The 12605-nt window shown below is 34.6% G+C and overlaps 1 protein-coding gene across 2 annotated transcripts; it reads left to right on the forward strand.

Moving 5' to 3' along the window:
• Positions 1-1175: 1175 nt before the first annotated feature.
• On the forward strand, positions 1176-10621 carry KLRC1 (killer cell lectin like receptor C1). 2 transcript variants are annotated; one of them, XM_015430170.4, is made up of 8 exons: positions 1176-1548; positions 2622-2693; positions 4723-4940; positions 5330-5425; positions 5933-5986; positions 6514-6665; positions 8229-8329; positions 9222-10621. In XM_015430170.4, exons 3-8 carry the CDS (start codon positions 4754-4756, stop codon positions 9331-9333), a joined length of 702 nt encoding a protein of 233 aa, XP_015285656.3. In that variant the 5' UTR covers positions 1176-1548; positions 2622-2693; positions 4723-4753; the 3' UTR covers positions 9334-10621. The 2 variants fall into 2 exon arrangements, with proteins under 2 accessions (XP_015285656.3, XP_065379760.1); XM_065523688.2 differs by lacking the exon at positions 1176-1548 and having other exon boundaries at positions 2516-2693.
• Positions 10622-12605: the final 1984 nt, after the last annotated feature.

Here is a 12605-nt window from a genome sequence, read left to right on the forward strand (position 1 = left end):
TTTTTGTTTGGTTGTTTTTAGTGGTTTATATTTCTTTATGAAATTCTTATTTTGTTCATGTATTTTTGTTTTAGAGTTTTTAGTACTCTCTTCTTTTGCAACTCACTGAGATTTTTAAAGATGATTGTTTTGAATTATCTTAAAGGAAACTTATAGATCTCCATTTATTTGAATCAGTTGCTAAAGCTTTATTCATTTCCTTTGGTGGTGTCATATATGTCTGATGCTTTGTTATTTGTTTATCCTTGTACTGGTGTCTGTGCACTTGAAAGAGCAGACATCTCTTTCAGTCTTTACAGACTGGTTTCGGTAGGTTAAGACCTTCTCCTATTAGGGTCCTGGGCTGATGAGATTGCCTTCAGTGTCATGGTTGAATGGGGTTACAGCCGGATCACATGGTTGCTTATGGGTCCAGAGTGGGATCTTTGGTTCATGATCCTGTTACTAGGGCTTCTAGCAGGCTTGTATCCTCCTTAGTCCCTCAGAGGACCAAACTGGCTCTAGCATCATACTCTATAGGGCTGGGGAGGGAATGAGGGTCCACTTCAGGGTCTGTAGATGGTGGGTCTATTATTAGGTGTGTAGTTGGGGGAGAGTTTATCTAGTTTTCTGGGAAGGCTGCTCATGGGTCTCTGAGTGGGTTCCTCAACCTGTGGCTGAGAGGAGTTAGTGCTAAGTCACAAGGTTTCCTCGGAGTCTATAGCTGAAACCAGTGTCTTCATGTCTGTCTCTGGGGTCATGGATGAGTGTGTTTTCTGGCAGGTATCTGGGCAGGCAAACTTGCTTCAGACTGTAGTTAAGATGGGCTGGAGCTGGATCACAGGATTGTTTCAAGATCTGAAATAAAACTAAGGTCTGTACCTTTAGGGGCACTTATGGTGTCTCTCTCCAGGTCCCTGTGTGGGCAAACTGCTCTCTAGCATAGCTGAGGAGGGTTGAACCCCCTTTTCTGGCCCATTTCAGGATGTGCTGTGAAACCTAGGTCAACGGTCTCCCAGTCGGGACATGGATGCACATGCCCTCCCTCTGTATCCCTGAGCTGGCAAGACTGCTCACAGCCCACAGCTGAGAAGGATGAGGGTCATGATTCAAGGCTGTTTCAGAAACTACCATGGAACTGAAGTCAGCAAGCCTGTACTGCTGCCAAAGATGAGTGAGTCTCACAGCAATTTCCTGTGATTAACTCAGGCCACAGTTGAGAGGAGTTTGAGTGGAGATTCAGGGCCATTTTAGTATCTTCTAGAGGACAGAGGTCAGCAAGCATGCCCCAGGGGAACAGATGTATATGTCTCCCAGGAAGTCTCTGTGGGTGAAAGACTGATCTCAAAAGTTGTGGCTGAGAGTAGCTAAAGCCAAGTTAGAGGGCTGTTTCAGGGTCTACATTGAGACTACAGTTGATATGCCTACCTCCTGAGACACTAGTGTTTGAGTCTCCTCCTGGGCCCCTGGACAGATGGTTTTGGCAGCATGACGAAGTCCTAATGCGGCTGAAGGCAAGTCCACAGGAGGATGGGTCTCTTTTCAGGTCTGGAGATGGAATCACTGTTGGTAAGTCTGCCACTTGGATGCAAATCTATTCTCTAAAGCAACCCTCCTAGGTCTTGGGTTCCACTGGCATTTTACAAACTCCTACTTGAATTCCAAAACTCCCTCAAAGGGAGTTTCCTCCACTTTTGTCTGTGGATGGCTGAAACATTATTGTTGCTGTTGGGGCATATGTGTGGGGGACCACCTATTCTGCCAATTTGCTGACTTTTCTCCTAGTGAGATTTTAAAATTACTTTTTCCCGATACAGAGCCTGCCTTCAGTTTTTGTCATTTACAACTAAATATTTCTTTCGAAGTTGAGATAATTTGTTATGGTGGAGAATGGATAAATGAAGAATATGATGAATAGCTATTTAATATTTCAATCTCTGGTATGCTAATATATTTCAAAATTGATTAATATTTTACCCTTCCAAGATACATTTATTTTCATCAATGGTAATCTGAAGATTAAATAATCTATTTTTTAAAAATTAAATGCAAAAATTTAAGAACTAAGTTAATAACATAACTTTGGCAATGATGGTTTTTGTGTCAGCTACAGTCAACTGAGTAATTACTGCAGTAATTTTTCAGAATAATTAAGGAAAAAATCAGTAGCTATCAGTTGATAATGTTACTATGAGTTTTAGAATGTTTTCTATTATAATGGAAGTGACATAATAAAATAATATAAAGAAAAGAAGTATGCAATGTTAAGATTTAGCAATCTAGTCTAAAAGGCACTCTTAACAAGGTGGGGGTTGGCAATGTTTGTGATCAAAACAGAAAAAAAAATTCTCATAGGTGCTTGAAAAATGGACCAACTAAATGACCCACTTTCAAAGTCAACCTTGTACTTTTAACAGACCAGAGTATCCTATATTTTGGAGGTGTGTGATGAGATTAAACTGATTTCACAATAGCCCATGTGTAGAATTTCCTGTTCAAACCTTAGTAACACGTTGATGAGAAATCTACTTTTTCCACTCTTGACTCACTCTGAGCCTTCACAGGGCAGTCTGCGAAGATTGTAGGCATTGTTTGTTCTTGTCCTGGATTTATGCCTTTAAATTTCACCTTTTATTTCCCAGCTATAGCAGGCCTTTTTGTGAGACTAACCTGGCCTCTCCACTAAAGGATGTGTGACTTTCTGGGGACAGAAGGTATGTGTTGCTACTCTCCAACTCTCTACTAGCCTACCTCATTTAGTGGGTGATTACAAGTGCTCAATATGGTACAAAGGAGGTATAATTAATATACAGTAAAATCAAAGTAGAACATTGCTGTCTTCATTTGAATAACTCAGGGTAAAAACCATATGAAATATGTTGAAGGATTTCTTAAAGTTTTCAAATTCTTGTTTGTGGAAACCTAGTGGGTTTGTTGATCAATATAATTTAAGTGAAACCTATTAACATCACAATAATGAACAATTAATTTTGTATTTTGTAATCAGTACATCATGTATCTTTGAATAATAATTTATATTTAGCTTAGCCATTAAAGATTATTAAAATAAATGAATCAATTGATGAAAGCCAAATACAGTTCCTCAGACATGTAGATTAAATAAAAGCAGTTTTTATTTTTAATAAAAATCACAATGAGGTAGAGTACATAAAATGCTAAAGGTAATACAAAACAATCAAAATACTTTTTTAAAGTTTATCAAAATATTGCAAAAAAAGATGTAGCACACGGATATAGGAGACTTATCTGAAGATTCATTTTCCATTCTTTAACTGACACGAATCAGAAACAGTAACATAACAATTGTGACTAAAATAATAATTAAAATAGCTAATGCTTATTGAGAACTTTAAGTGCCAGGTTGAGTGGTAAATGTTTTACATGCAACGTTTTATATGTTCTTATTCCCGTCTTAGATTAACAAACTGGGTTATTAAACATAGAATAACTTTTTAAAGGTCACACATTGTAAGTGTCAAAGCTAGAATTCATTCTAGATCTCACTCACTCCAGAGCCCATTGACTAAATGATTTAATTACATTATCTGAAATTTTACAAGTACTTACACAACAAAAGTGGCCTTTACTCACCTTGACAACTGTAAAATCTTTCTATAAGTTTAAATGAAATGTGCTTTAACATGAATTACCTATACTTTTATTTATCATTTTTTGGTTCATAATTTAGCCAGGAAATAAATTACCAATTACTTATTAAATTACCAATACTTCTATAAGTATTAACAATTTATGTGGTGTTCCTAATACTATTTAGGTTATTCATAAGTTAACAGTGTCATATAGCATTTCCTGACATGTACAAATATTCACATTTGTAATCATTTTTAGTAATTTAAATAATTTTTAATAATTTCTTAGAACATTTCAACCATTAAGAAAAGACCATTTAATTACCCCTATTGATTTTCATTAATGTATATAAATTACTAAATAAAAGTAATTTAGTGCAAGAAATTTATATATATGTGTGTGTGTGTATATATCTCAACTTTACTATTACTCATGTGCAGACCACATCGTCTTAACCATTACTGGATTTCAAAATTAACATAAAAATGAGTGCAGAACTTTTTCTAATACATTTTAATTTTTAATACAGGTAAAGCATCAGACTTTAAGAAATGTATTTTTATTCCTGAACTTTTTATTCCTTAGTAATTTATTGCTTCTTATTGCCCCAGCAATAATATTTTGTCAAACGTAGAAATTTCTCTCTTTTTTTTTTTTTTGAGTCAGAGTCTCACTCTGTCGCCCAGGCTGGAGTGCGGTGGCACGATCTCGGCTCACTGCAACCTCTGCCGCCCGTGTTCAAGCGATTCTCCTGCCTCAGCCTCCTGAGAGTTGGGACTACAGGCGCCTGACATCGTGTCCGGCTAATTTTCGTATTTTTAGTAGAGACGGGGTTTCACCGTGTTAGCCAGGATGGTATGGATCACCTGACCTTGTAATCGGCACGCCTCGGCTTCCCAAAGTGCTGGGATTACAGGCATTAGCCACCGCGCCCGACCCAAAAATATATTTTTTAAAACAAATATTTTACCATAAGAAACTTGTTTAGGCTTGAAGAAAATTAGAGAAAGAACTTTAGATTCTTTAATGCAAAATGAGCTCCAATACTCGTTCTCCACCTCACCCTTTTAACTGCACTAGGGAATATTGTATATAAACCATTTATTAACTTCTTAACTACGGTTATTGTAGAGTACAGTCCCTGACATCACACACTGCAGAGATGGATAACCAAGGAGTAATCTACTCAGACTTGAATCTGCCCCCAAACCCAAAGAGGAAGCAGCAAAAACCTAAGGGCAATACAAGCTCCATTTTAGTAACTGAACAGGAAATAACCTATGCGGAATTAAACCTTCAAAAAACTTCGCAGGATTTTCAAGGGAATTACAAAACCAATCACTGCAAAGGTAAAGCATTTAAAAGATCCTCAATATAACAGTCTAGGATGTGCAGCTTGGGGTACAGGGATGTGGGGAAAGAGCAGGGAGTGCTCACATGTTTTCTATTTGTAAAGATCAGAATTTCAAGTTGAGATATGCCATTTCAATATAAAATATGAAGACTGATTTAACTTATTGTTGAAATGTGTAGTCTTCGTCAAAGAATTCATGAGCATTATTTTTACTGAAAATGCAATGGTATATTATTCAGAGAAAAAGATTACAATGGGAGATGAGGGTTTGGGGTCCAAGTTTCTCCATATGATTCCTGTGCATTCAGGTTCTATTGTTTTTGAATCTTCTAAACAACTATGTCCACCTCTCCTTTCGCACTGTTCCCATTTCGCTCCCTGCAGATTTACCGTCAGTTCCAGAGAAGCTCATTGCTGGGATCCTGGGAATTATCTGTCTTATTTTAATGGCCTCTGTGGTAACAATAGTTGTTATTCCCTGTAAGTCTATTTTAGAAGATTACAAGGGGAATTTTCACGTTAATGATTGAATGTGCCTCTATACATTTCATATTTTCAGGGAATAGAATTCTCATTGTAATGTATGTCTTTGGACTGAATATGGAATGGTCATTCAGAATTTGTCAAAGAATAAAAGAATAATTGTTGAAAGTATTCGCTTCTGATGCAATTGTATGTATATATTTTGATTTCATAACTCAAAAATATGTTATAGGAGTCTGAAAAACCTTACTGAGAAATAGAAATTAATTTTTGAAAGTAGTTAAATCAAGAATTATAAGAACTATATGAGATGGTGAAATTTGGTTCTTTAGATCTATGAAATACTTTTCCAAAAAACCATTATTACTTTATCAAATTTTTCTTAAAATCATTTTTATTCCATATTATTCTAACTCTAACACAAAAAATTTCAAACAAAAACTTAAAATTATTGTGATTGATTTAGATGCTAATTTTTTACAAAGATTACTTTAATTTTTCTAGCTACATTGACACAGAAGCACAACAATTCTTCCCTGAATACAAGAACTCAGAAAGGTATATAATAATTTTTAAAGTTTTAATATTGTACAGTTTATTTTTTCTTGATCTTAGGCTGTACAAAAGTAAAATTTGGGGTGAAAAATTATAAAATTTGGCAATAAATGTTCATAAATAAGGATTAGAGTAAGGCATTCCCTTGTCATCAACTGTAAGTAAAATCACTATGCTTTGTTTTTATCTGTTGTATTCAAATTCTTATTGCTATAATATAAGATACAAGTTATTTATTGTTCCTTAAAAATCAGATTAGTTTGTTCATTGATTTTCAAGACATGTATAGAGTAGATTTTTGTTTGCTGGTTTGCTTTATATGGGAACACAATTAGGAGATGAGAGGCTGACCCTTTATTGCGCATATGTATATAAGTGACTGGGTATTTTAAAACTACATATTTACCAGCCTCTGAAGATACATAGATATGTTGCATACATATAGGTTTATACCTTTGCAAATATGTAAAAAAAAATTTCATTTTTAAAAATTCGTATTGGTCTAGACAGTAATTCATATCTTTATTTAGCATGTCACTGTGGCCATTGTCCTGAGGAGTGGATTACATATTCCAACAGTTGTTATTATATTGGTAAGGAGAAAAGAACTTGGGCAGAGAGTTTGCTGGCCTGTACTTTGAAGAACTCCAGTCTGCTTTCTATAGATAATGAAGAAGAAATGGTAAGATGTAAATGTTATAAGCACTTTATGAAAAGCTTATTTCGGTCAATAATATATTTGTAGAAATCATCCATATGTGTGGGTATATATATTTAGCTTATGTTTTTAGTAGGGAGTAGCTTATATGTTTTCAAGTTTATGTAATAGTTAATTGATTGACTTAATAATGTTTAAAAATTCATATACTGCTAACGTGCTTTTGATTATTTTCAGTTTTTGCTTTTCATGGAAAACCATGCTTCTATAAATGCTTTGAATGCACAATAAATGTTGCTATCTAATTTTATCGGGCATTATATGATCTGGTCGTGCAGATTGGTCACAAAGTGAATGAACTCCTGTGATAAACTCGGATCATGAAATAATAGTTTCCGGCTCTAGCAGTTCCACCCCTGTGTGTACCCTCATCACTTATCCTGACTCCTCTCCAAAACACTGTCTTGACTTTTAATGTTATAAATAACATTTGCCTGTTTTTGATATTTGTGCAATTCCTCCGTATTATTGCAGTTATCAGTAGTATGTTACTGTTCACTGCTGTACTATGTACAAAGAACACTAAGAATCCATTGAGTCTTTGTCTCTGAATTGGGAAGTGGGTCTCATGCCCTCAAGAACAAAGAGGACCCTGGATGGTGCACTGGTAGTCATGGGGTCGCTTTGCTGATCCTCCTCACCCACATCCACCCTGGTGTCTCTTGGAATGAGAAGGAAGCACTTCCTCTGGCTGTATTGATAGCAGGTCTCCTGGTAGCTCATCCTCGCCAGTGGTACCAGCCTTGCCTGGTGGTGTGGAGGGGACTCCCCTTCAATACGGAGCAGGAGTGAGCTTTGCTGGGCCTCCTCCTGTTGCCAGGTAGGGTGCGGGGAAACAGCAGGCCTAGGTCACCTTCTTCTCTCAGGTCGGGGACTTAACATGCTTGCTCGGACACTTTGTTGATCCCTGATGCTAGGGTCCCAGACAATTTTGTCTATCTCTTTCTGCCTTTCAGAGTTCTCCGTTGCTTTTGTCTTTCATTAATCACAGGGTTATAGTTGTTTTTAGCAGGGAGTACCGGAGAGAGACGAGTCTACACCACCTGGTCAGGACCACTGTTATTCCACCAAAACCAAATCAGTGAAAAGTGAGGGCTTATCTAGTTAAAGAATGGTGTGGTGCCCAGAAAACCCAATCTGTAGCTTCTATGTCATTTATTTCTGAATGACAACCTCTCATTTCCTTCTAAATCTCCAACTCTGGGACATATAGTACAAAAATAGATTGATTTAGTCACAGTATCTGGAGGAATGAATGCACGGTATCAGGAAACTTATTTAAATTCTTCCTGTGTTTTTTCAGTCAATTGGGGTAACTATTATAATGCAAGAATTAAAAGGTCCTTATTAACATGAGAATAAGAATGAAAGTACTAAGTATAAATGTTGAAGAGTTCATTTATATCAAAATTATAAATATTTATGAAAATTTTTGGTACTGCAAATAGTGGTTTTCAACTTCAATATATTGCTTTTATAATGTTTTCATAATTATTATTTAAGTGAAAATTCTTCCTTTTCTTTTAGAAATTTATGACCACCATTTTACCTTCCTCATGGATTGGTGTGTTTCGTAACAGCAGTCAGTATCCATGGGTGACAATAAACGGTCTGACTTTCAAACATGAGTAAGTTGTTTTGTACGGTGCTATATAAATATATACACACATTAAGGATAAATTCAGAAGAATAATATGAATAAATGTATGTGGACTCATTGACATGAAGAAAGATGTGGAAAGTTAGTGAAATGTTGACATTAAATATTTTACAAAAGACCATAGTAGTCCATAATGTCTACCCGCTCATTAGTCACCTAGTAACCCTCTTGGTTATCAGATGGACCAGGGGTGTCCAGTCTTTGGCTTCTGTGGGCCACATTGGAAGAAGAAGAATAGTCTTGGCCCACACATAAAATACATTAACACTAATGATAAGTGACAAACTAAAAAAAAAATATATATATATATATATATCTCAGAATGTTTTCAGAAAGTTTACGTATTTGTGTTGGGCCGCATTCAAAGCTGTCCTGGGTCACGTGCGGCCCATGGGCAGCCAGTGGGACAAGCTTGAGATGGACTATCAGGGAATTGCAGAGCTTGTTTTTATTAAAAAGTCAGGCTTACTTTTTTCCTTAAGAATATCCTCAAAGCACAATAGTAGTGCTGTTGGCATATTGCTATAATTTATTAGTAGTTATTGTTGTCAATCTTTTATTGTGCCTAATTTAGAAATTAAACTTTATCATAGTTACGAATGTGTAGAGAAAACATAATCTCTCTATAGGTTCTGTACTATCTGCCATTTCAGGCATCCACTGGGATCTTGAAACATATCACCTGTGGATGAAAGGGGACCACTCTATTGAGTGCTCAGAATAATGACTCTTACTAATATTATGAAAAATTTAATTACCCTTTTCCTTAAAGTTCTTTTCTTACAGTACATGGAAAATGTTTTTTTCTCATGAATCATTTGCCTAAAATGTAACAGAATGTGGATTTCTTTCCATTACAGGATAAAAGAGTCAGATAATGCTGAACACAACTGTGCAATGCTACATGCACGTGGACTCAAATCAGACCGGTGTGGATCTTCAAAAATATATCATTGTAAGCATAAGCTTTAGAAGTAAAGCGTTTGCATTTGCAGTGCATCAGATAAATTTTATATTTCTTAAAATAGAAATAATATTATGATTGCATAAATCTTAAAATGAATTATGTTATTTGCTCTAATAAGAAAATTCTAAATCAATTATTAAAGTAGGATACACATAATTACTAAAGTACAGATATCCTAGCATTTGTGTCAGGCTTGTTTTGTGCAACATGATATATGTGGTATCCAGCCTTTCTAAAAGTTGCATATTATATGAGTCAGTTTATATGAAGTATCAAGAACAGTCAAACCCATGGAGACAGAAAGTAGAATAGTAGTTGCCAATGCCTAAGGGAGGTGGAAATAGGAGATGACCACTAATTGATAGAAAGTTTCTTCGTGTCGTGATGAAAACTTTCTAAATTTCAGTAGTGGTGATGGTTGTAACTCTGTGAATATACTAAACATCATTGATTTTTAATCATTTTAAGTGGATGAAATTTATGCTTTGTACATGACACTTCAATAAAGCTATCAGGAAAAAAAAGAGCCTCTCATGGGATTGTTTGTGACTGCATTTATTCTCTAATTTTCAAAGATGAGCTTCTTTATAATATTGACTTTTCTAATCAACATAAAGTGTTACTTTCAATGTACTGTGTTATCTTTAATATATATTGTATTTTGTATTTTGGGGGATTGAAGTCATACAGAATTGTAGGTATTTTACATTCATGCTTTTGTTAATGGCATCCTGATTCCAAAATTCCCTTTAATAATTTTTGTTGTTATAAATAGAAATACAATTGATGTCTGCATTTTGATTTTATATCTACTTATTCCACTGATTTTATATAATTAAATCTATTATGTCAACTATTGTTTTTTTCTGGGTGTTCTATATAAAGAACATTTTATCTGCAAATCATCACACTTTTATTTTTTTTAATCCATGTGCTATAACTTAGTTTTCTTTTCATTTATTTTCACTGGCTAGGGTTTTATACCCATAGTTGAATAGAAGATGCAATCAAAGTTCTGTGTGTATCATATGTATCGTTTCCAGGTTTTGGCAAAAAATACTTCAACATGTTATTCATATTTACAAAGCTTGGTGGTTTTTTTCATCCTATCTTTCTCATATTGAAGCAGTTTTATAATATTCCTATTTTCTAATAGATTTTTATCAATTGTTGTAACATTTTTATTTGTATCAGTTGGAATGATATATGTTTTCTTTATATAACGTTTTTATAGACTACTTTTATTCAAATGTTAAACCAGCTTTTGTTTCTGAAATAAATCCATGATGATCGTTGTATATTTCCCTCATAAAATATCAGTGCTGGCTGGGCGCGGTGGCTCACGTCTGGAATCCCAGTACTTTGGGAGGCTGAGGCAGGCGGATCATGAGCTCAGGAGATCGAGACCATCCTGGTCAACATGCTGAAACCCCATCTGTACTAAAAATACAAAAATTAGCTGGGCGTGGTGGTGCGCACCTATAGGCACTTCTAGGCTGAGGCAGGAGAATCACTTTAAACCGGGGGTCTGAGGTTGCAGTGAGCCGAGAGCGCACAACTGCACTCCAACCTGGCCACAGAGGGAGTCTCTGTCTCCAAAAAAAAAAAAAAAAAAAAAAATGTGGATATATATTTTATGTAGGGTAAGATTTATTTCTTCATCCATGTTCACAAGGATATTTGACCATGTTTCAAGTCTATAAACTTGAAAGGTTTTGGTATCAAGGCTATCTCGGGAAGAATTTCTGTTTTTCTGTAACCTGGAAGCATTTGGTGAGAGTACTGCTTTATTTTTAAATGTTATAATTCACTAGTAATGTCATCTGAGTTTGTAGACTATTTTTGTAAGAAAGTTTATGTCTAAACTGAATTTCTTTGATACATATGGGATGTACTCAGATTTCTATTTGAGGTGCTGCATTTGGTAAAGAGTATGAATTTTCTATTTTGTATAGACATTAAAATGTAATGAAAATATAGTTTTATTGCCTCTAAATAACTTTAAATACTATTATGGTATTTCCATGTTTTCCATGTTAAATAAGCCAGTTGTGGTGGCTGAAGCCTATAGTCCCAGCACTTTGGGAGGCATCACAGTGCCCGGCCCTTATCAATTTTTTAAAATGTTAAATTTGTTATTTTTGTGGATATATTAGTAGGCATATATTTTTAGTGGTCTCATCAAATTTTAAAAGCATTTTCATTGAAAATACCTTTGGCTTTGCTGTTCTCTCTACTGTAACATTCTTTATCATGACTTTTTACTGTTTATTCATTTTTTTCTTATATATCACTTGTATTTAATTTTAGCTTTTTTATTTTTATTTTAGTGCATTCCAGTTAATTTAATTTTTAGGTCATCTTTTGTAATATATATACATTGAGGACAATCAGTTTTTACAAGAAAGAGTTCTGTTCTATTTTCCTTATAATTCATATAAAAATTGTGACCATTTATTTTGATAATTTCTTTCACCCATATGTTATTTAGACATGTATTACTGAATTTAAAACCATGTAAGGTTGGCAGCTTTTTTTACTGACTTCTATCGTAGGTAAACTGTAGTTAGAACATTTTCTGTGAAGCTGGAAATATTCTTCATCTTTGTGTACAAAGATGTGGCTAGTGTGCTGAGAAGCTTGTTTTACATGGTATTTATTTTGTATTAATTAAAGTTGAACTAGAATATCTATTTTTTAACTGTTCACTGGCCAAGCTTGGCTAGTGGTACTACATTGAAATGGTAGTCCTATATTTTTTACTAATATGCTTAGAGTTATGAGCTTATGGTGTATTTGGGAAAAATATGTGAAATTAAATATGTGAGTATGCTACATATGTGTGAGTGTGTGCCTATGAGTGATAATTACTTGTCTAGTTCTAATGTCTCTATAGGCTCCCTGGCCTGTTTTTGTGTTAAGCACTGAGAGAAAAGTGTTTAAAAATCCCACTTATGATTGTTTACTTATTCACTTTCTTCAATTATATGTTGAACTTGTATCATTAGGTACATGCAATGATAAAAATGTATATTACTAGTGGTTTGGAAAGTTAATCTAACATTATGAAGCATGCTTCTTCAATTCCAGTAAAGGGCTTGCCTTATATTAAGACAGCACATTAACTGTAATAGTGTTCTACCAGTTTGTGAGATATGCTATATGTTTTTAAATATTTTATCTTCATCTTTTCTTTTTTAAATATTTCAATTTTAATTTCAGTGGGTACATAGTAGGTGTATATGTTTCTTGGGCACATGAGTTGTTTTGAGACATA

The sequence above is a fragment of the Macaca fascicularis genome, chromosome 11 (genome assembly GCF_037993035.2).
Source record: "Macaca fascicularis isolate 582-1 chromosome 11, T2T-MFA8v1.1".
NCBI classification, from domain to species: Eukaryota; Metazoa; Chordata; class Mammalia; order Primates; family Cercopithecidae; genus Macaca; species Macaca fascicularis.